The 24,602-nt window shown below is 35.8% G+C and overlaps 1 protein-coding gene across 3 annotated transcripts in view; it reads left to right on the plus strand.

Annotated features, from left to right (window-relative positions):
- CACHD1 (cache domain containing 1) overlaps positions 1 to 24,602 on the plus strand; it is a 145,097-nt gene that overhangs the window by 84,388 nt on the left and 36,107 nt on the right. For all 3 annotated transcript variants that reach the window (XM_039328941.1, XM_039328942.1, XM_039328943.1), the window contains exons 4-11: positions 1,570 to 1,676; positions 10,597 to 10,723; positions 12,187 to 12,331; positions 13,466 to 13,682; positions 17,006 to 17,155; positions 17,374 to 17,607; positions 23,008 to 23,157; positions 23,323 to 23,446. In XM_039328941.1, the coding sequence (XP_039184875.1) occupies positions 1,570 to 1,676; positions 10,597 to 10,723; positions 12,187 to 12,331; positions 13,466 to 13,682; positions 17,006 to 17,155; positions 17,374 to 17,607; positions 23,008 to 23,157; positions 23,323 to 23,446 (1,254 nt within the window). The remainder of the gene's footprint in view (positions 1 to 1,569; positions 1,677 to 10,596; positions 10,724 to 12,186; positions 12,332 to 13,465; positions 13,683 to 17,005; positions 17,156 to 17,373; positions 17,608 to 23,007; positions 23,158 to 23,322; positions 23,447 to 24,602) is intronic.

Here is a 24,602-nt window from a genome sequence, read left to right on the forward strand (position 1 = left end):
TGCTGCCTAATGGGAATTAAATGTCTGAAGTTCAAAGCGCTTTGCACATCAGAGCAAACGTCAATCAAATGAACATCTTGCAAGCTAGGCAGGGAGTGGATTTCTCCATGGGGAAGAGATCAAAGGGGGAGTCACAGTTCTGTTTTCCCCCCTCGGGATGCAATTTTGACCAGTTGTTCATTAAAGTGAATCCAGAAGGAAGAGTTTTCATATACTGTAGAATAGAAAAAGAGAAGTAAGAGAGAAGACAATTTGGGGTGGAGCTGGATGTTATTTCCTCTTGGAGCCAATATTAAGCATCATTTCAGATTGCACAAACTATGTCCCACCAAAACCTACTCTCCCATTGTTATAATAAGGTACATTTTGAATTTTTATTAATAACTTTTTGTGATAAATCTACATTTTATCGTGAAATGGTCGTTCGACCCCAAATGGGGTCCTGACCCACAGGTTGAGAACCACTGTGTTAAGGGAACATTTAATCCTGACAAGATAAATTCGATTTAACTCTAAGTAAACTTGAGTAGGCTGAGGAATGCATAGCTCATTTTATTCAGTCTGTTCTTACATGAATATAACCAAAATATACTTTGGAATATGCATCTTACCATCCTGCTACTAATATTGATTTGGGAAGAAATTATGCAGTGGGATACTTCATATTTTCTTAGAGAACACAGGCAATGTCATGCCAAATTTAGTGCCCTAAAACCTTATTAATTTATTGAACTTTCATGTTTTATTCTATTGACAGCATATTCTTTCTACATTCCTCATATACTGTATGTCTTCCTTGCTATTTCACATATTCATGCATGTCATTTCTGCACATCTATTTCAGTATGCGTTTTTGTCATAATACACATAAAAGCCACCTCCATGCTTTCCATACCCATTGAAAGAATATGCTATTTATTTAAAAAAATCATTCACTCCAAAGAAGTTTTTAGGTTTAATCTGGCTCCGGGCAATGCATGGATTGTGCTTTTTTTTGGATCAGGGATGAAATAATAAAGCCACCCTTATTTTTCCAATTTGCTTTTTCTCCTGTAGCCCCAACTTTCAGTTGAAAGACATCTCTCAACAGAGATTTGTAGGTAAAGAGTCTAGGAATCTTTGTAGATGCCAAAGGGTCTTGTACCTCTCATACTATCCCCTAAATCTGGATTTGGTGCTTTGGTTGGAACTTACTATACATCTCTACTAGTGAAAAAAGAAATATCTTCCTCTAAAGAAGAAAGTTTGGGTCAAAGTGAAGAAGCCCATACAGCTGGAATATTCCCATCTTTCTGCAGAATAATTATACCACTTAAATGAAAATGTTGAATTGTAGAATTTGCTACAAATCAAAGCTTTTCTTCCTTCAAATGTGGCTTTATTTGGGTTGATTGCCATTTATTTGAGGTCTGTTTCCAAGATGCCTCTGTATTTGTAAATCAAGTTGGCCAGTCTTCTCGATATTTAAGGCTGTTGGCAGCGATGGAAAAAAAAACCTGTCCCTATAAAAATTTGAAACAAGTTACATGCTTATTTGTCTAATTTATTTTTCTCTTGGACTCATTTCAGGTTTGATGGCAATTTTAACACTAACGTGTCTAGAACCATTAGCTGTGATAGATTGTCCACCACCGTGAATAGCAGAGCATTCAATCCTGGGCGTGATTTAAACTCCGGTATGTAAAGCATCTGTTTTGCAGAAGTTGCTGTATTTTACTGCCAAACCTTAGAACCGAATGCCATAGCAATCCAATTTTACCCCCCCCCGAATCTGCTACATTATTTTTCACTTAAAGATATAATGATAGAAAGATGATTTCCTACAGTAATGATTTTAGTTATAAAGTTATTTCAACATTCTATGTAAGAACTGTTGATTATAGCAAATTATTTTTCTCCCTGTTCCATCTTCTCTGACTGCTCTGCCATCAGTTATGTCAATTTCCAGTAGCAAGAATCTAAAATGCTTATGATCTCAGAAAATTCTGTCTAATGTGCAATTCTTCTGCAGTCATCACCTTCAATTTTGATATTTGAAGATGCCTTGAAACTTTTTTTTTACTTCTTTAATGCACCATGGGGTTTCTGTCATGAGAACAGATCCATTTGTTTGCTACTTTTTAAAAGAGGAAGGGTGGTGGTCTTCCTGTCTAAGGCTGTAAGACTTTCACAAGAGATTCAACCTTTGGTTAATGTAGTCTTTACTTTCTGGCTTTGCTTTCAAATGTAAATACTGTTTTTAATGTATTGTGAAGTGGGGGCACTCTTTTTCATCTAATACTCTAGATGATAGTTGTACCATGTTGTAATTTCTTTTCACTTAAACATTTTCTCTTTCTTTTTTCTTTTCCATAAATGAAAATGAAGCAGAAGACAGGATAAGAGCTGCTCAGATCAAAGCTGAAACTAAGATGTGTTAAGTTTGAGGGAATCCAGTTTTTTTCACTCTTCCTTTTACTAGGACTGATAGGGATACTTATTCCTTATTTAGAATTTTAAAAAAGACATTCTTGTAAAGATGGGCTCATTAGCAAATCAAATGGTGTTTCAATCTTGCTCTCTTTCCTTTTCTGCTTCCTGGACTATCCTTACTTCTTTCTTCAATGAAGGGAAATTAAGGTACCCTACAGCAGGCTCTTTGATATGGAAACATCAAACTGCAGTAAAGTCATGGCCTGGCTTTAAAGTGCTTTGTTACCTTTTCCTAGCTTCAGAAGTGGCTATATCAACAGTAATGACTGAACATGAGAAGGGGTGGAGTTGATTATTGAAAATGGTTTGATGGTATATACCTCTCTGTCAGTTCCATTGTTTTTTCATGATTCAATATTAATATTTCCATGTCTGCTTTCATTCGTGGTGACCTGGTGTAGATTGTCAATCTGTCTAGCATCACCAAATTTACAAATCAGTGCTGACCATCTGCATGTGAATGGATACTAGAGAGAGAGAGAGGGAGGGAGACTTGCTTCCATCTTTGCATTCTGCTCTTACTGGGTTAACATGAGTCTTCTTGAAACATTCCCAAAATAGATGTACTTAACTGCTGACTAAGCCCTACCCACCAGGGATATCCCTCAAATAATACTTGTATAAGAAAAGTTCAAAAAGGTTTGCAACATCTGTAGGCAAATACAATTCCAAATGAGTCAGGGTTAGGTACATCTGTTTTGCTTTAACTCCCCAGCCCCAAATACCTGCTTCCAAAGCCTATAATATCTCATTGTAGGATGTAAAACGTTTGTCATGGTGTTAGCTTTTTACATTCCTGGTTTTGGGAGTTGTACCTTAGCTTGTTTCAATGAAGCTTCAAAGGACACATTATGCTCCTATGAACCTGTTTTTAGAGATCAGGGAGAAAAGAAGACGCAAGAACTCATCTTTTTGTTGTTCATGTTTGGAATTTATTCTTTTCTGTATGTTTTGCCTTTGAGAAGGAAAAAAAGTAATTTCCCCCCCCCTCCTCAATTAAGATAAAAGATTAATACATGAAATCAGTAAGGAAACTAGTGTCTACTCTTGAATAATGTGGTCACTTTTCAAAGGATAGATTGTCTCTGAAAGTTAAACAGTCTTACAAAGTTAATTGCTTTCTTCCTTATCTTTGAAAAATTCTGGACCTTTCCCCTTTTTTCTTCAGCAAGTTTAGTTCATTTGCCTCCCCTTGGGGAAAACTACTGATTTTGCTATAAAGCTGTGCTTATTTTTCTATGACCACAATATACAATCTTTTTTTAGATAAGCAGGGACTATTTCAGCTGAAAAAAAAAATTGCTTTCTTCCTCCCTTCAAGTGTACTTTTTAGCTTTCATCTCCTCAAACTGCAAGAATTCCCCACAGAGATGCATCACTTTCTTCCTTGCTTAAAACTGTAAGAGATGTGATTTAGGACTCTATTTTTCTTCATTCCACCTGCTTTATTCTTTAAAATGCAGTTCTGTACTTTAATATCTTCCAATATCTACAACAAAACTAGTTTGGGGAGACTTACATACTCTCCAAAGAGAGACAGAGGTGTTGCAGGCTGTGTTTGCAAATTATAACTGTGTTTGTCAAGCTGCATTTTACTTCAAGAATCACTAGCTAACTGTGATGTCTGATAAAACTCTGCTGTGATTTTCAGTTGTTATTTTATACCAGATGATGTGAGAGCCTTGTAATAATTAATAAGCTAGAGGTTAGGCAAAGCAGATTTATTTTCTGTTTCTAGTGTTAGATATTGTATAACAATATAACATAGTAATATAGATTTTGCATGTAAATCTATCTGATATCTAATGAATGTCTTGTAGTCAGATTTTTTTCAGGGAAAAACCTCCAAATTGTTGGAAGCCAAAAATTATGCAATTGGCCTCGGGTGTATCTGTGCTGTAGAGTTGCAATGATTAGTTATTCCTGTGGAAATGATTTGTGGGGAAATAGATTTACTGTGTTTTATGTCTAATATTAGGTGTTCTCATAATTGTTTTGATTCCTTTGTTTATTTTGTTTCTCCTTGCTTCATTATGCATAAATATTTGTTGTCTTGTTCATGTACAGTATATATCTACTGAATTATATATATAATTGATACTCTAGTGAAAAACAGTGTGTACCAGTTTGGGGCTCTAGATTATATACAGTATGTCTCCATCTATAGGAAATGGAGATATTGGTCAGGAACAGAGTCCAGCAGCATCTAGAACAGATGTGTCTAACTCATTACTAACCATGGACACTACCAATGCAGCTCCACAAGATAATACATATTTTTAAAAGGTTTGTTATTTATGCATATTAACTATATTCTATATTTTATATGCATCCCAAGACAATTCTTCTTCACTCAATGTGGCCCAGGGGATTCAAAAGGCTGGACAACCGTGTTCTAGAGTCTTCAGGTTCAAAACAAACTCTTTTTAAAATCCAAAAGAGAAAAAATGAACAAAAACAAAACAAGACTAAACTAAACAAAAAGATTGAAAAGAATGTGAATTAAAAAAAAACAAAGGACAAAAACACAACTCTTCACTGTTCGTTAGCAATAAAAGGCAACTCATGTTCAATTCAAGGTTAATTTAAATTTTACTCTTAGCATTCCAAAATGTAATGATATTAGTTATATATTTTCTTCCTTGCCCAGTCTGGAAATGCTGTGGAACTTTGGCCAGGAGCTTGGGGCTGTTGGGATTTAGATGGGTCAAAACAGGCTGAAGTTAAGCCAAGTGAGATGAAATTGCTGTTGGGCCAGCATGTTTGGGTTTAAATCTTTGATGACACTTCCTCCTAAGGAGCAAGTCGGAATCTCTCTGAACACATAATAAAGATTGATAAAAAGTTTTGCACAAAATGATAGCAGTTCTTTCCTTGCTATAAATTTCATTCATGGTGTGAAGAGAGAACCAAAGGTGAACCATGCATGACAGTTTTATGAAAATAGTAACATTCAGCACCTAAAGATAATACTTCCAAGACACAAAGCATATTGAAACAGTTAAACATTCATCTTCAGAGCCAACCTGTACTAAAAACAGTATAGTTTACTTATTGTACAAGGTTACTTTGATAAGTTACTCTTGAATATGGGTGACTGACATAGGCTGGAAAACAGCAGTCCCTGTACCATATTTCTAGATCAATGTTCTAGAAACAACCAGAAGGCGATAGTTCCTTTAGGAGAAAGATTCTGTATTGATAGCAGAAACAGGAAAAGCTTAATTCAAGAGAATATAGTTTTTACATATTTATATATATATATTTTATATATATATTTGTCTGAAATGAAATAGTATGCAGATATGGTCAAACGGTGATTTAACAACCAGATTTAAATTTGAATCTGCTGCCAAAGAGCGCATAAACAGCTTTAACAATGCTGTTATCTTGCAATTAGCAAGCTTTGCAGTACAAGTGGATTTCATATTCTAACAAATATGAATCTATCAAAAATATAAAAATCATTTAGGAGGAAAATTTGTTCCTTGGGTGATCTGTTTCCTAATGCCCTCAGTCCAAATCTATTGCAAAAGTGGAAGTCTGTACCATTAGATCCATTATTTAGCTACACCATTAGCTTTTATATCTAACACTGCCATAGGTTCTTTCCAGCTATGAAATATGTCTTAACATTGCCCTTGTGTTATAAGATTGAGACTCAGTTTTTGATCTTTCATTGCTGGAGATTTAATCATATAGCGAGAGAAAGCAAAAAAAATGGTGTGCAAATTCTTGCTGAGAGTGCCTAATTTATAGGACTGCCATAATTTAAGCTTTAAGGTCATGCTTATTTAAATTTACATGTTTCATCCCATGAGTATTTCTGCCTATGTCAAGAAAGATCTCTGGTCTTCCAAAACCAAAACCAATTAAATTATTATGGGAAATATTCTATTGCTTAACTTAGTTGTATTTATCTTACAGTTAAACATTTGATGTTTTGGTATATTACATGGGTTCCCTCATGTCAAGATAGTAGGTTACCAAGGATTAGTTCATGTAACATCCTAATTTGACCTTGTAGGCATATATATTTGGTTGCACAACACTGCACCAAAAATCCAATTCAGACTGAGGACAAGACTTCCTGCCTTTGTTATAAATGGGAAACTCTTTCATCTTTCAGAAGTCAGTGAAAGGAAGAAGTTTTGGGTGTGCTTGTGTTTTTAAAAACCCCTCCCTTTCTCCTGCTTATTCTTAAAAAATAATCTGCTTCACTGCAAAGTTTGCAATGATCTAGTGAACGACTAGATTTTTAGCCAGGAAACTATTGAGCTTAGCAATGAAATAGTTCAGGTAGCTCTGTCAGCAAGATAAAGCTTTAGTCAGGGTTCAGCAAAGCAATTACTCTAGCAGGCATATTTCTTGGAGAACATTGTTTTATAAGTCAGGAAGGCCCAGAATGGCTTCCCATCTGATTAAGTTGGGCTGTGGGGTTGTTGTATGCTTTCCAATGATTATACTAGTGATAGTGCAAAGCAGAAAGGAGCAGGTCATTAATTCTCTCATCCTGTGTGTTCTCTGATGACATAAAGCAGGAGGAGGCGGGTGTCCAACATTAGCTATTTTAAGACTTGTGGACTTCATTTCCCAGGATTCCCCAGACAGGCATGCTGACTTGGGAATTTTGGGAGTTGAAATCCCCAAGTCTTATAGTTGCCAATGTTAGACACCTCTGGCATAAAGAGTAAGGTAACTAAGCATTGAAAATGAGCTAGCTGACTGCAGTACCACAAAGCCAGGGGTGGGGAACTATATCCCTTTTATGACTTGTGGACTTCAACTCCCAGAATTCTGAAAGTTGAAATCCACAAGTCATAAAGGGGCCATAGTTCCCCATCTCTGCACTAAGCAGTTCCACTAAGCTGAAGCAGCAGTACTGTTACGGTAGTTGTAGTTAACCTGCTGTAGAAACATAAAATAAACTATATTCCCTTTATTAGCATGCTTGGCATAGGTAATGTGCAGAAGTATATAAATAGACAGTACACGCTCTGATGAAACAATCAAGTTTAACTACAAAGTCAGTTTAGCTTTGTGGGTAATGCTTTCTGCTGCAGTGATATAATGGAGAAATGGTTATGTTTTCTTCATCTCGGACAACTGCAGTCTCTTGGCATTCACTATCAGATCACAATCATCATCTTTGGGAGAACACCTTGCTTCTGGGTAATTCCAAAGTGGAGTGGGATGATACGAAAGTTTTAGAAAAATCATTAGTACAGAATAACTGGCAATTTTAGAATGATGATCTCATGGACTTGAAAGGTTACTGAGGTTAAACTGGCTGAATAAGGCACTGAGAAGATTGGTGGATGTGCAGGAAGATCAGAGTTTGTGTCGGGAGAAGATTGGTGGCAGACCATTGAGAAGATGAGAGGTGAAGGCTACTTTAATGCTTGTGCAAAAAGGTGGATGGATTTAATGGATACTGAGATGGGGGGTCCCTAAAAAGTCATGATACTGAATTTTGTGAGAATCTTTGGTGTAGTTACAGCTTTTAGATCTGCCGGAGTCTAAACATGTGTGTGTATCTAGATCAAGGTCTTTGGGATTTTCTCTTTTAGTCACTGTATTTTAAATATCTGGGATTTCTTTTTTTAGAAGTCAATGGTTAAAGGCCCTTTTGGCAGACTTGTTCTTTAACATCTATTAAACAATATTACTATTGTGATCAATAATTTGTTTTAACCTTAGTCTTACTGAGCATACAGGAATTTTGTTTCTAAACCTAATTTGTTTTTCTTTTATTATTATTTAGTCTAAGAAAGACTAAATAAATAAACACTTAATAAAGCTGGTGTTTAAGTGGCAAAATGTATCCAGCAGCTGTTTCTTGTCCAGGCTCAAGTATCAACTAAAATCACGGCTTAATAAATTAAAAACCAAATCTTGAAAAAGTTGTGTTTGAATAATTAAGAAAACATAATTTACAAAAATGAGTGAGAATGAGCAAGTAACCTGAACTTAAATTTAGGATGAAATTCCCTAAAGCTTACTGGTATATTACTTGCTCTGCTTCTTTGCTACCTTGGATAAATTATTCTGCATTTTTTCTGTACCTAACTCTGTATTTGTAAGATGAGAATAACATTGTCCCAAATGTGTAATATGTGCATTTACATGAAAGGGGGAAAAACATCATATCTAACATCATTTTTATCTTTCTGTTTAAGAATGATATTTTATAGATGCAGTTAATTTGAAGCTAGAATGCAAATCTTAAAGCATGCCAAAAAGCCAATTTCTAGAACTACATTCTCCTTTCATTTCAGCAAAGGAAGCCTGAATCTTTCCTTGTGGGAATTATTCTAGTGGAAAGTAGAAAGAAGTCGTCTGTTTCTAATGGATTTTTGACACCTGGAGAAAGAGTTATACTTGGGGGGGGGGGGAGAAGAAGCATAGCCATTTAAGATGGGAATGTGACAAAAGTGAGAAATGAATAAGAAACTTGATATAATATAAATATATAGCTTTAGTTTGAGCATAGATTTGAATTATTACCTACTCTTTAATGTACATTTAATGTTGTTTACAAAGGAGTTCCATATTATCATTTGGTAAACTAGCATAGGTATGAGTTTGAGCAAATAATAATAGTGAGGATGTATTCCTACAATCTCAACTGGAGTATTCCTATTCAGAGTTTCTGCAGAGCCGAGGTGGCGCAGCAGTTAGAGTGCAGTACTGCAGGCCACTTTAGCTGACTGTGTTCAGCAGGTCAGTGGTTCAAATCTCACCGGCTCAAGGTTGACTCAGCCTTCCATCCTTCAGGGGTAGGTAAAATGAGGACCCAGATTGTTGGGGGCAATGTAAATATATATATACATTGCTTACTGGTGTACACCGCTTAGAGAGTGCTTGCACTTAAAGTGGTGTATAAGTCTCATAAATAAATAAGTAAGTAAGTAAAGAAGTAAAGAAAGAAAGAAAGAAAGTCAGAATGAACCATTAGGGTCTCAAGCAAAATTGATTCCCTCATTCTTCCTCTGACAACTTATTTTCCAGCCAACATCAACTCTTGAACATTCATTTAGGACTATTGGAGAAAAGGTTGTATATTTTAGAGTGAAATGTTGGGATTAGAAGGCCTGCCTTTCTGCTTTCCGTGAAGAACTCTACTTAAGCCTGCTGATAATTAGCCACTTGCTTATTAGATTCCTTACTTTGCCTCTTCTTCTTTCAGTAGCAAGACACCCCAAATGGTCTATTGGAAAGGCTGACTATCTATGAAATGATCAGTATCTTCATAGCCACAGGGAGGAAAATGTGTAACTGTCAGCATTGACAGATCAACTGTGAGCTGCAGAGGTCACCAACATCTTACTGTTCTTGACTGGAGAGCTGCCTTGTTTCTTTTTAACTCAACCAAATCCATTTCTCTTACAACTGTCTGCTTCTTAGTAATCTAGCAAATTGAATTCTATAATAGCAGCAGTGAAATACAGTAGATGATGTAACCACTCTTTGGATGAACATTTTAATTTTAGTTCAGAGGAAGGAATGCAAGCCGGTTATTCTCAAATCCTAAAATTTTATTTCCTCAGTGTGTGAGAGAGAGAATGCATGCTTTGTCCTTTCTCAGAAAGGTTTGTAAAGTTCCTATGCTTCACATATTAGCATAGTATTACCTCCCTGTTATTTTAAAATATATGTCTGTTGTGATGGTACAAAATCTGAGATGCAGTATATCAAAAATTTTCCTCCAAGGAAGTCCCTGATATTCTTTATTCCATAGGATAATTTGCAGATTTGTTAGTTTATCTCAGAATTGTGTCTTGCAGATTTGGATGTAGCTTTTGCACCTTAATATTTGCTGAAAAGAATAACAATAGGAACTATGCACCAATTTTAATGAGGGCAACATTATTAACCATATAAAATATTAATATAAATATTATTAAAAATATCATTAAACACATGAAAATAAAGTAAGCTTATGGTTTATGGCAATTGGACTTTCACATACTATACGTTCCTATGAAAGTTATCTAAAGGATTTATCATTTCAGACTGGTGCTATACTAAGAAAACTTTTAATCAAATAAAAAACATTTAAGATTTTTTTCTGTCCTTATGATACTGTTAATGTCCTTTTCTGTTTTATTATATTTTTAATAGTACTTGCTGACAATTTGAAATCAAATCCTGGAATCAAATGGCAGTACTTTAGTTCAGAAGAAGGTATTTTTACTGTGTTTCCAGCTCACAAATTCCGATGTAAAGGCAATTATGAGCACCGCAGCAGGTATGGTTTTGGTGAATTGAGTATAAGCATTTTGGAGATAAAAATACTTTTATTAGTAATGTCATTCTGGTAGAGAATTTAGATTCCAGGCATGTCAAATGACAAGAATAGCATGATGAACTCATTCAAAATTTAGCGTTTCACCATCTTCCAATTTACAAAATACAGATTTTTTAAAAAAATTATATCCATTAACATTAAAGGTATTCTTCATTTAACAACAGTAATTGGGACTGTAATTTCTTGTCTCCAAGTGAAGCATATATAAAGTATGATGTCATTTCACCATCCCACTTGGCAACTGCAATTCTGGCAATCCCTGGTTTAAAGTCATTAAGTGAAAACAGCATGGGTTGTTCAGTGGGGACCTCATGTGATCATGACTCCTGACTTTCTGCCAGCTTCCCCATTGATTTTGCTTGTGAGAAGATGGCAGCAAAGATCACAAATCATGATCATGTGTCCGTGGGATGCTGTGATGGTCAGAAATCTGGACTAGTTGCTGAGCAACCAGATCCCAATGACATGATCATGAAAGTTGTATGATGGCTGGAACTTCAAGGACCAGTCAAAACTACCACTTACTTGTTCAGTGATGTTGGCACTGAATTAGTGGCCATCAAACAAGTAGTCTGTTTTAACTTTCTCAATCCAGGGGAAAATAAATGGCAATTGTTTTCTTTTCCCTTATGGCATATTTAATAACATTTTTTGCTCTTTAAAAAATTAATAAACTTTTCAAAAGTATTTTACACAGATAAAAAAACTTGCATAGCACATCCTATACGGATCACATTCTGTACTATTAATAGAAAAGTTGGCCTTGACATTAGACTTTTATTCATGATGAAAAAAAAAAACTTTAAGCCTAATGCAGCAGTACAATTTTACACTTCTTGCATAGTCTTTTAATATGCCAGAAACTATATTAGATTACATTAATTTATCTGCTAATTTGGAATCAGTGCATCAGACGATATAAATACACATGAGGACTACCTTATAATTCTATTTTATGAAAGTGATTATTTGTTAAAAAAAACATTCCTAATGGGCAAACACTATAATTAGTTGTATTAGTATTAAAGTGAATACTAAAGGCTGTATTAAGATAATCAGTATAACTCGTTCCAGTATAGTTGGATTAAAGGCTGAGGTGATGGATAATAGATAATAATTATCTGTAGATAATAGATAGTATCTATATATAGGATTCTTGAGTAGAAATATGAAGGCTAACATTTTGGAGGAAAATAAATTTTCTTTTTTAAATGATAAAATAGGTAACATATGACTGTTTTGGTATGCAATTTGCTGAAGCCAAAATAAATATGTAAATATAAGTTTAACACACAGTTAATTCAAATAATGCCTTTGGACAATGCAAGAAACTTCTAGAGTTTGTTCTGTTGTAATTCTCTTAATGAGTGTGAAGCACAGCATCCTATAACTTTTATTTTTAGGCCTGTCTACGTCTCTACAGTTAGACCTCAGTCCAAGCATGTAGCTGTCATTATAGACCATGGAGCTTCAGTTACAGAAACACAACTACAGATTGCTAAAGATGCAGCCCAGGTTATTCTGAACTCAATAGATGAACATGATAAGGTGAGTTAACTCAAAATGATAAGTCAGAACTTAGTTTTGATCCTTCAGATGTTTGCCTAATTTCTCCCAAATTATTGGGAGAAAGAGCAACTTTGGAAATGAGATTGGAGTTGGGATAAATCACATTAATTGCCCATAGAAGTTTCTATGAGTGTGAAGTACCCTGTCCTCTGCTTGAAAACCCAAATATTCAGACAGGAGGGGCAGGGATCAGACTATCTCCATTACTTTATGAAGCTGTAGGATGGTATTTACCCCAATCTCAGTTTGGCATATCCCTTTATTATAAATGGGAAACAAAAATAGAAACTAGCAGATGAGATCTAATAAGGAAAAAGTAAATGTACTCAACATGCATGCCACCTGAGCTGAAAATCCTTAATCCAAGGGACTTTAGAAGTGGCAAATGATTTGCCTCTACACTCTATCACAGAAGCTTAAGATTACTGAATTAATTAATTAATTAGAATTAATTACTTTACTATGGAAGTGTTCAAAGGCTATTCAAAAACCAGTACTGGTGGCTCCCTCACTCTGTTTCTCAAGCTTCAAATATGGCAAAGGAAAAATGGAACAGACTTGGATATAATCTGATTATCTCAGAGGAGAATAAGACTAGAAAATAAGATGAGACAGCTTTCACCCCTTTCATTCTGAATTTTGGAAATGGTATTGGAGGAAACTCTTAGTATGGCATGTGTACTTGAAGCCTTCTGCTACCTATTCTGGAGAAAAAGATAGATTTATGTATTCATGAGCAAACCTACTTTTATGATTACTAGAAATAAGATTGTTATTTTGAATTTCATTCAAGGGTCTCATAAAATGTAGGGCGCCCATTTCTTTCTGTTGGCTAAAATAATCTGCTAGTTGCTTTATTTTCATCTGAAAGTTCAATGATACTTTCTGATTATTATTACAAACATTTTACATAAGAAATAATACTTTGTTGACAAACCAAAGATGTGATTTTTCATAAATTAACTATCCTTAAGTTTTATAGATATATGCCTTTAGTTTTGATTCAACAATTGAATTTTAAAATCAGATAGGCTTTTCTATTGTTGTTACAGCACAATGTAAAAAAAAAAGACAACTCTAAACAGGAGGTAATTTTGTTTTATCCTTCTTCAGATTTCTGTGTTAACTGTGGCAGACACAGTAAGAACTTGTTCTTTGGATCAGTGCTACAAGACATTTCTGTCCCCTGCTACTAGTGAGACAAAAAGGAAGATGTCCACCTTTGTTAGCAATATCAAATCATCTGACAGCCCTACCCAGCATGCAGCAGGCTTTCAGAAAGCATTTCAGTTGATGCGAAATACAAACAATAGCACCAAACTTCAAGCAAGTAAGTATATTGTTACACAAAATTAATACTTTGCTCCTAATCTTTTCTTCTTTTTTGGATTTGGGTTTTTCTTTTTAACAGGGCAGAGAAGAAGAGAATGTCTTAAATTCTATAAATATTACCTGGAATTTTTTGTTGTTTTTAGCTTAATCTATACAACAACCCAAAGAAACTTCATTTATTGTATTGTTACATGTACTATTTTTTCTTTATCATTTCTCATCCCTTAATGATTATAAGATACAATTAGTTATATAAAAGCACAATATGATGATATGCTATGGAAATTGTTTATGGTTCCATTTTTCCAGGGTGTTCCCCCCCCCCAACATACAGCCTTGGTCTATCCTAGTAGCCTTCCATCCAAGTATTAATTATGGGCAAACTTGCCTAATTTTTGAGATAATCCAAGTTTAATTATAACAACTAATATTTAAAGTTGAGCAAAGACCACATGTCTAAGGGAGTCCAAAGAATAATATAGATGAATAAAATGTAGTTCCAACATAAAGCTAAGCAGGTGGGCCTCACCAATGCATCTGGAAGAATGCCAGTAGCAATCCCTTTCCTTTTTCTTCTCTGAAATACATTGATCAAGCTGCTCCAGGACAGCCTGGTAGGTTTCCAGAAGTTAGATTAATTTCTGGGAAACTGTCTAATCAACCCTGGAACAACCAGATCAGTCTGATTAGAAGGACAAAAGAAACATATTCTGGAGTTCTCAGTTCTGGAACATCCAATGTTGCTCATGTATCAAATTGTGTCACTTAAAGTTGGTAGTTTTGATACTAAATTTTGGCAGTCCAATTTGGATGTACTTGGAGCTTGTAATTTTTTTAAAGCTCACCCAAAACCCCTTCCAGATGGGTTGATAAATTTTGGTCATGCACACCTAGAAATTATTTGGAAGAAGGCCTTCAGAAATAATCCTTTGGCTTATTTATTAAAATAGCTCTCTTAGGCTTCCACCTGAGTCTGAAAAAATAAATACAGCTTATTTAATTGTATGAGTTAACTCATAAAGCAGCAGCATTATTTTTCAGACTCCCGTGGAAGTCTGAAAAATGTCAGGCTGCCTTAATAAATAGCAGAATGTTGCTGAGCTCACACTTGCACAAAGTCTAAACAACCTCTTCCAATTCATTTTTTAAACATGTACAACCGTATATGATGGACCATGGCTTTCTTAAATGTTATGGCTACGCTGGAGTGTCAGATTGACTGATCAAAGCTGTATAATACATTTTTGTATAATCAGATTAAGCAGGAAGAAGTGTTTGTATTCCTGAATGCTTGTTAGATAATGAAATTAGACTGTTACAGCAATTGGTATCATTAGCATTAATGATTACATTTTTCACAATGTGAAAAATTGATCCATTGCATACAAAAGTCAGTTGATTAGAGATCTGCAATATTGAGGTTTCCCAGTATTGTTATCTCTTCTGAATATATTTTTATTATTTTTATAATGAGATATGTATGTACGTAATTGTTATAAAAATAGCAACATGCCCACATGGATTCTTGAAGCATCTCCCCTTGTTTTACATTAGAGTTATTGTAGTTTAGCATAAATACTAATACCGAGGAACTATACTGTGTAGTAAAATACTGGGTACTCAGTATAGTACTGAAGAACTATGTTGTTTGGTCATGAGGAGGATGTGCTTCTATTTTTTATAAACAATCTTCTTGATTGTTGTCATATCTAGTACAAACATGGTTGTATTAATATTGTGGTGTTTTTAACATCTTGCTTTCTCAGCAGGCTCAACATGCACATCATCAAGTCTTCTGAATGGAGATTTATGATGCAAAATATTGTTGAGAAACACCTAGCACAAAAAATAAGATGAGATTGGAAATTTTGGCATTTTTAATAACTTTCAACCATTAAAAATAGGGGCATCGTTTAATTAATTTAGCTCCTTAAATTCCTTTAATTCTAGGAACATCATGAAATTTTAAAAAATATTATCATAATGTGACTTATATTGTAATTCAGTAAATCAAAGAAAAAACAACAGGCAATATGCTGAAATATAGTTAGCTGATGGTAGAAAATTAATGTTGGGAGAGTTGGTTATCAAAATTATAAAGAGGAGACTATTAACAATAGTAGTGTTTGGTGTCCTATTTGATGACAGTTATATTCTCTTAATGGCTCGTTCTTACTGAACAAGCCATTTACTTACTTACTGAATGCTTTTCCATAAGCTGTTTCCATTAGTGATTGTAAGGAAGCCATATAAATGCTACTTACTGATTCAATCTGCAAGGCTTGGCATGCTATGGGTTCCATCAATTAAACAATGCTATCCACAGGTTCCTGGAAGTATATCTTCTTTCTAGCAGAACCTATTGTCTAGAATGTGATTGCTCCCAAATTTGAACAATTTCCACTCCTTAGGGATTTCACCCAGACCTTTGAAGAGGACGATGGATCCCCCTTTCTTTGATTGATGTTCCCCTCTGCCATTATTGTCCCTTTACCTCATGCTATTTTTGTATTTTATCTATTGTTCTCTGTTTTATTTAATATTTTAACAATTATAAACCAACCAGCCTCTCTGGGAGTTGGGTGGCATATACATTTGATAAATCATCATCATAATCATCATTATCAGCAGCAGCAGCAACAGCAACAGAATCAAATAGCATTCTTAAATTTATCCAAAAGTAATTTGATTGACATGTTTCCCCCCCCCCCCAAAGGTATTGCATTGAAAAGGAAGGTTTAAAAACATGCAAAACTTCTAACCTCTATAAATATTTCCTGCTTTTTCAATCAAAGGGTCAAAGTAAATGCATGTATATAAAATAGAAATGTTATCTTTTTATATCAAAAAGAGATGAGAACATAGTCTGCTTTTCCTCTGGCTTAACTGCCCTATTGAAATCCTAAACTTAATGCTCTGGCCTAAAAATGGAAAGTTTACTATAAAGGAATTGTTAATAACAGATGGTATATCTTTATTTTAGACGATGTATAACATTCTGTGTAATACACACACACACACACACACACACACACACACACACACACAGCAGTCTTTTGTAGGTAACCTTGGAAAATTTATCTTATTTCTGTTTAATTTGGTGGTGAAATTTGCAAACATTGGCTTACTTAAGGTTTCTTTCATTGGGTACCAAAATTAGCGACATTACATGGGTATTGTATTACATTGAATATTTTTATAACAATGAGAAATCTAGTCCACTTATTACAAACATAATTTTAATCCTGAGAATCTACTATTGCAAATACTTCCTAGTATGTTAGATTATATGCACATCATGTCTCTTCTTATATTACTTAGACACAGATACAGTCATAATTTACTTATCAGCTGGAATAACATCAAGGGATTCATCCGAAGACAGTAAAAAGACTACTCTTCGTGTCATCAATGAAGAAAATAGTTTGCTTAACAACTCCGTAATGATCCTTACTTATGCTCTCATGAATGGTAAGATGTGTTTGGAATACTAAGAGTCTTTCAGTTGTATATTCAGTATTTTGAATTTTCAGAAGGCATGGGCTATACTAATAAAATTATTTTTTATATATGAAATAAGTTGTATAATGACTAGTTTATAATTTTCACTCTTTGAGTTCTCAGTTCGGTTTCATAAGCTAGGTGCTTTAATTTTTCTCTTTGTTTATGTGCAATGTCTATTTTTGCAGAGGGTGTGACAGGCTTAAAAGAATTAGCCTTTCTTCGAGATCTGGCAGAACAAAATTCAGCAAAGTATGGAGTCCCAGATCGAACAGCTTTTCCTGTAACTAAGGGCAGTATGATGGTCCTTAACCAGCTGAGCAATTTGGAAACAACTGTTGGACGGTTTTATACAAATCTCCCAAACCATATGATTGATGAAGCAGTGTTCAGTTTGCCCTTTTCTGATGAAATGGGTGATGGTAAGAGCTTCCTCTTTTTAAAAAAAAAAATCAATGAAAAAGCACATATAGTAGCATGAGTTAAGAGCATTCATGATGGTGCTACAATAAAACAATGTCACATAGGAGGCCTATTGGGGGGATGGAATGTGTAAAGGGCATCTGTATTTTGTGTTTGTGTCAAAAATGAAATTCTCCATTTTGATCCATTTCCCTCCAAAACCTAGCTATCTAAATAGCTGGTGCTGACATGCACATAATTATATTTGAAATGTTACTTTTGTTGAACATAAATTATGCTACAAAGGGCAGTTTTCAGCAGGGGATGAGTCTTCCATCTTTTGTTGTATTATGAAGCTTTTGGTAGGCAGTAAGAATAAGAAGTTATTTGATTTTTGTGAGGTTGAGGAGGTGGAGTTTCAGCTGGGAGTTTGTCTTCCTCATGAGGGATGACATGAAAATTGTGATCTCAAGCCAGGACAGTTTTAAATGTAAAATGCCTTGCTTGTCCTATAGCAGTGGTGCCGAACGTATGGCACGCGTGCCAGAGGCGGCACTCAGAGCCCTCCCTGTGGGCAAGTGCACCATGCCTTGGAGATGGCAAGCGTTCCTCTTCAACCAGCCGCCTGCTGGTTGAGCTGTCACGTGGCTGGATGCATCCCAGCATGGCTGGTTTCCTCCCCCCCCCATCCTATCCCCCCTGGCCTCACATGCTCTCCTTTTCCTGGGCACGACCCACTGTATCGCCTCCACAGCTGTTGGCCAGCCGTCCAGCTCAGAGGCGGCTTCTCTGAACTGCTGGTGGTAGGCTGCGGAGCCCCAGAATGTGTCAGTTGAAGGCCCGGCAGGCTGTGGCTGCTGACGGACACTGTCGGGCCCCATGCGCTTGCTGGCCTCTGTGTGTGGGGGCCAATGGTGTCAGGCAGCTACTGCCCAGCCCCTGTCTCACCTTGCTCTGTGGCAATGGCACCCTCGCCCTGCCTTGCCTCACCCCACAGGAAGAGCCTCCTGCCCACCGCCCAACCTGTTAGAGACCCCCTGGATCTCCCCCAACCCTGCCCAGCCCCCACAGGCGTCCCTCCCCATGAGCAACATCGAGATGACCATGCCCACCTTGGCCACACCCACCCAGTCTGCCATGACCACAGCCATGCCCACCCGGCACCCGGCGATAAATAAGTGGGTTTTGGGTTGCAGTTTGGGCACTCTGGCTCTAAAAGGTTTGCCATCACTCTCCTATAGAAATAGCTTGAACTGTTTCTGTGCACTGAAAGATACTAATGGTAACGATAGCTTGATTCTTTTTTGTTATACAGCTTATGTTTTGGGAAAGTTAGACATGTATTTATGCAGGTAAATGTATTAGAAACTTGTGTGAAGGAAACCTAATTTATGGGAAAGGGTATCCAATGATTGTCAGGAAAGAATTTAAGCATCCACTGTTACTGCTTGATCACAGAACATTGCCTCCTGTTTTGTTAGAATAACTCAGTAGAGCTACATCCATATCTTCCTAGGATTAAAATTAACAAATTATTTGGGGCTTCTTCTTAGAACAAAATAATGTAGTTCTAATAATAGGACTTGAATATCTAAAATTGGAGCTGGATTTTGCTGTTGGACGTTTTTACTCAAAATGCAGCCATGAAATTAAGCCTAGTCCTGAGCTTGTATTCCTCTTTATTCTTCGTTGATATTTTTTAATATGGTGCTCAGAGAGACTTATCTAAACTTAGAGGTTAACAGTCACAGCCTAAAAATAGCCACTTTGGTTCTTAATCAGTGTTAAATCTACTGGGTAGTTCAAATCAGATGGAGTTCAGCTGGGAAAGAAATTCAGCTTTCTTGTGGTAAGCATATTATGATGCTCAGACTGCCTCAAGTTTTGATTAATTGACAAAGGGTGGGAATATCTTTTACAAATTTTTAACTGACACACAAACTATTCCCATTTTTTTTAAAAAAGGGTAAGCTTATCATTATTCTGAGTCACACTTTTATCACTTCTATACAGACTACTATAACTTTATATTTGATGATACCATGAGGATAGCTTAAAGTCAAACTACATGCTGCGTTAAATTTGTACTATGTAGCTCTGTGTAGTCATGCATTATTCAAAAGTAAGTCAGGAATGCTCCCAATCCAGATCATTAATATATAGCACACAAGATAAGAAAATTAAATCATTTCTGCTTCCATCATTGCCTCTTGACATTTAATGGTTACTAGAATGTAGGAACATGCCCAGTCTATTCATCAGTGTTTTAATGTACTTCATAGTTTGAACCTTAGCTAAATGTGGTCTCTGTTCTATGTGTCATTGTTAAAATGAAAATGACAAGAGAGGAAGGCCTATATCTTAGTCTTAATCAAAGTTGTGCAATAATCTGTGTAATGATGGTGAGATTGCTTCAGTTTTATAACTTAAAGAAAAGGTATAAAACACCTCTCTTCTGGAATGCTCAATGTTTCTGGAGCTACTGATGTTTTGGTGTTGATTTTTCATGGCTGAAGTTTTAATACTGTTTGAAAGCATCCCGAAACTTTGGAAATGCAAAATACATAAGTTTTAAATTGCAAGGCTTAACTTTCAAAAGCTGTATATCTGTGTTTCTCAAACTTTTTGCACTCATGGATCCCTGAATAAGGCTTCAGAAAATGCAGGAATTTCCCTGTTAAACCTGTATGCCATTCAAAGTGCTGATTGTCATCATTAAAGCTCTTCATGGCTTGGGGCCTGGATACTTATGAGATTGGCTTCTCCAGGTTGAGTCTGACCACCCAGTGAGATCAGGAAGAGGGGGTTTGCTGAGGGTCCTTTCTTTCAAGGAATACCCAGAGGGTGAGCCATCTTGTCTGTCCTTTGGAACAGCTTCCTTCCAGATATATCCAGGTTTCTTCTGCTTTATTGGGTTTACAAACAGTTGTAAAGACTTAAGTCTTTCTGAAGATGTTTCAAGATGTGGTGATTTAGTCTCTCCCCACAAGATGGCACTGTCATGAGTTATGGAGTGTTACTTGTTGGGGGTTTTTTGTTTGTGGTTTTAAGGTTTGTGGCATTCTGCTAGCCCCTGAAAACCTATGGGAATTTAGTGGTATTGAAGCTTTGGTAAATAAAAAAGCAAAGACCCTTTCCCTATACTTTCAGTTTTCAGTTTTAAGAACATGAGACTATCTGGATAAGAAAATTACAGTTGCATTCCCTAATTTTACACTGACATTGAAGACATTTTAAATATTTTTTAAAAAATTCCATTTGAGTTATTTTATGTACCATATGGAAAAAATAGACCTGTATTAATGATAGCTCCTCACGGAAACTGGCTGGTCTATAATGTTTTTAGATTGCAATCCTTGAATTTCATATCAGTGGGAGAGGTCTCCAGAGAGAGGTATCTTTTGACAGTGTAAGTTGTATGACATTGCCTTGGAGAAACTGTATGATAATGTCATAAAGTGGAATTGAGTGGCAGTAAACATTGGGAATGAGAGACTGAGGTGGCATATGTCTTTGCTGTGGACACAGGGAGACAGAGGCTGAGCTAGCAAGCAGGCTGTAGTTGGGAAATACAGATGGTTGTGGACAGCATGGACCACAGAGGCGGGATCACTGCTGTATATAATTGTGGAAGATACATATTGTACAGTTACAAAAAATAATTTCCACAGTTATCCCAAAAGTGCTTTTTCACAAGGCAACTGGACTTTCTTGTTTAAACAGAAACATACAAAGGTGCCTTGTGAAAAAGCACCTTTGGGATAACTATTACTTGGATGACTGAGAATCTCCATAGACATTTAATTACCACAGTGTATTACCATTACAAGATACGCAATGCATACAAGAAAGAGGGTATGTAAATGCAGTCAAGAATTTTAAGTCACTTCTGGATGTATGCAAATTCAAGCCTGTATGCTATTTATTGAGTATAATTTATTGAGTATTTCTCTGCTACAAAGACTCAAGTATCATCAGAAATAGCAACTTGCTTCTAGATATTTTTCTGATGTGGCAACAGGACAGATTAGTAAGAATATTCTGGAAACTCTTTTATAAACTCTTCTGGACTGTGGCAATATTAGTTGAGAAGGTATGAGAGACTTTCCAAAGCTCACACCATCAAGATTTTCCTATGCTTCTTTTTTAGAGTTCCATATCAGTTGCTAGATTGAGATTTATTGTGTCAAAAAGAATGTAATGAACCAGCTTGTTTTCAAAAATCTGGAAATGTGATGCAATGATTTCATTAAAGCTAAACAGGTTTAGATGTGTTCAGGGAGTGCCCGGACTAGTCTGGGACTTCTCTGTGTGCTTTTCTCGATCTACCTGAGATGAAGAGGAGGTGTATATATTTACATATAATTATTTATTATAATTTCCTCTCTTCTAATACCCTTATGTATAATACAATATATTATTCAGAATTGTTGCTGTCATTTGGAAAGTGAAGTATCAATTTCACTGTTGCTTTGGAAGGTAACAGAGGAATATATATTATATCCTAGGAATGCCCAGAAAACATGAACATTCATTTGCAATGCAAATCCTTATTCAGTATCCCCCCCCCCAAAATAATAGTAATTCTTGGCTGTTTTCAACTTCCACTGGAATCACTGGCCATGATTTCTCAACTTAACTATAAAATTATGACCATCTTTTAATTGTTTGAAAGTATTATTTTATTCCTTCCATCCCTTTAGAAGTGTAAACTTTCATTTTAATGCTGTTGAATCTTGTAATTATGTGATGACGGAATGAATTGAATCAGTTGGTCCATGACATGGCCTCAAATGTCCAGGCCCACCATCCCAGTTGGCATGAAAATTACAGTTAAATTGATAAGTAAGATGACTAAAAAAATTATTTGAGAAAAAAGTTACAGTATTTAGGCTGCAAGCTTACACATACATTTTAAAAGTCTATTTCTAATGGCTAAGTTCACATATTCAGTCCAACACGTAGTGACAGAGTGTCAAAACAGAGATGGAGATTTTGCTGATTTCCTGGCAAATATATATATATATATATTTGCAACTTAGTTATACTTTTGTAATCATCCTGTTAAGATTTCAGATTTTATATTCTATGTTTTGTATTTTACCAATGTTCCTTTTTACTGAAATATGATGTATGATAAATACATATTCAATCCTATCAGTTCTTGAAGCAGACAAAAAAGCTTCCCTTTGAAAGTTGAGCACCACTCATTGCAGGTCCCTGAAACCAGAATGACAAATATTGCTGTCTTGATGGATTGTGGGTCATGTTAATTAAAAAGCATGGTGGATTTCCTCAGCCATTAAAGTTAAAAGCTTATATGCAGTTGTTTTGAAAGTCCTGTTGAATCATGAGCTGGTTGTTCTCGGGTTCTCCAAATTTTCGATTGCTAATCATTGGCATTTGCATGTTTCAAACAGGTCTGATAATGACTGTCAGTAAACCATGTTACTTTGGAAACCTGTTGTTAGGAATTGTTGGAGTGGATGTTAATCTAGCCTATATTTTGGAAGATGTTACCTATTACCAAGATTCTTTGGCTTCATACACATTTCTGATTGATGATAAAGGTAATGTAATAATTCAATTCTTATTGTATGGGAAGATAATACAATTTCATTGTCTGAGTAACTATTTAATTTGATATTTTTCAATTGGTCCAATATCACATCAATATAATGTATGTAAAACTCTCTCTTTTTGTTTTTGTTTTATTTTTATTTTTTTATTTTTAGGTTATACGCTGATGCACCCCTCTCTCACCAGACCCTACTTGCTTTCTGAACCTCCGCTTCACACAGACATAATACATTATGAGAATATTCCAAAATTTGAACTGGTTCGACAGAATATCCTCAGGTAAGATTTTGAATTGATCCTTTATAGAAACTTAGTGCATGCTTGAGAGCTAGTTTGGTGTAGTGGTGAAGACATCAGATTAGAAACCAGGAGACTGTGAGTTCTAGTCCCACTTTAAGCACAAAACCCAGCTTGGGCTAGTCATTTCCTCTAAACACTAGACTGGTTGAGATCCTTAATGCCTTATGTGATAAGTAATTCATCGTTGTTGCTGCTGTATAGCTTGTTGCATGATTGGCTTTATTTTCTGCTTCACACACAGAGAACAGAGCTACCTGTCCTAAAATAACATGGAAAAGATTGGTTATAAAAGCAAAGGGCAAGGGTGTCGTGTTATTTCAACTGTATAGTCCTGGACTACATTATGGAGTCTTGCAAATTTTGGTCTTCTAATATTTCTTAATAAGGCTCCTGCTCTTCCTTCCATCTCTGTTGAAAAAGACATCAGGACACCGTCTGTCTCAGTTGTGAATTGCAGATTGTGGCTGCCAGTGTCTTTTCTGGCACTTGAAGCCTGGAAAAGGCAAGAACAATAAACTTTCAATTTTCTTTTGAATGTAGTGAGGACACTATGCTCCTGCCTTGTGTGTTAAGTAACACATGCAAGCAAGCATTGTGATTGGTGGAAAAGAGGAGGAAGATTCCATTGCCCCCCTGCATCCAGCAGAGAGAGAGTAGACTCTTGCAAAATGGACAATGTCATCTGCCAGCCCCAACTGTTGGCTCTAACTTTTGTGGACCTACTTTCCAGACTTCCCCCAGCTCCTTTAATGTGAAGGGAGCTTAGCTGGTGGAAATACATGAAGAAGTGAGGCTCTGCTTGATTCTTGGGTCTTCCTTTCCCTTGAAGGAGTTAGTTATCTATCAGATATGGGGCAGTATTATCATTTGCCTATGTGTATAACTAGGGAACCAACTTTACCATTTCTTCTCTAACTAATGCCTTTGGTGGTTTCATTCCCTCTCTATAAGCACTGAAATTTTTCATCTGCAACCAATTCATGTGATCAGAACCAGCATTTTGGCTTTGAGTATAAAGAGTAAATAGAATGTAGCAAAGCAGTATATTTCTATTTTAATTAAAAATAAATTCCATGCAGCCCTTCCCTGAGTGATCTGACTTTAAAGTAAAAAAAAAAAAAAACAGTACTGAGTT

Source organism: Crotalus tigris, unplaced genomic scaffold (genome assembly GCF_016545835.1).
Source record: "Crotalus tigris isolate CLP2741 ecotype Arizona unplaced genomic scaffold, ASM1654583v1 scf7180000024385.1074895, whole genome shotgun sequence".
Lineage (NCBI taxonomy): Eukaryota > Metazoa > Chordata > Lepidosauria > Squamata > Viperidae > Crotalus > Crotalus tigris.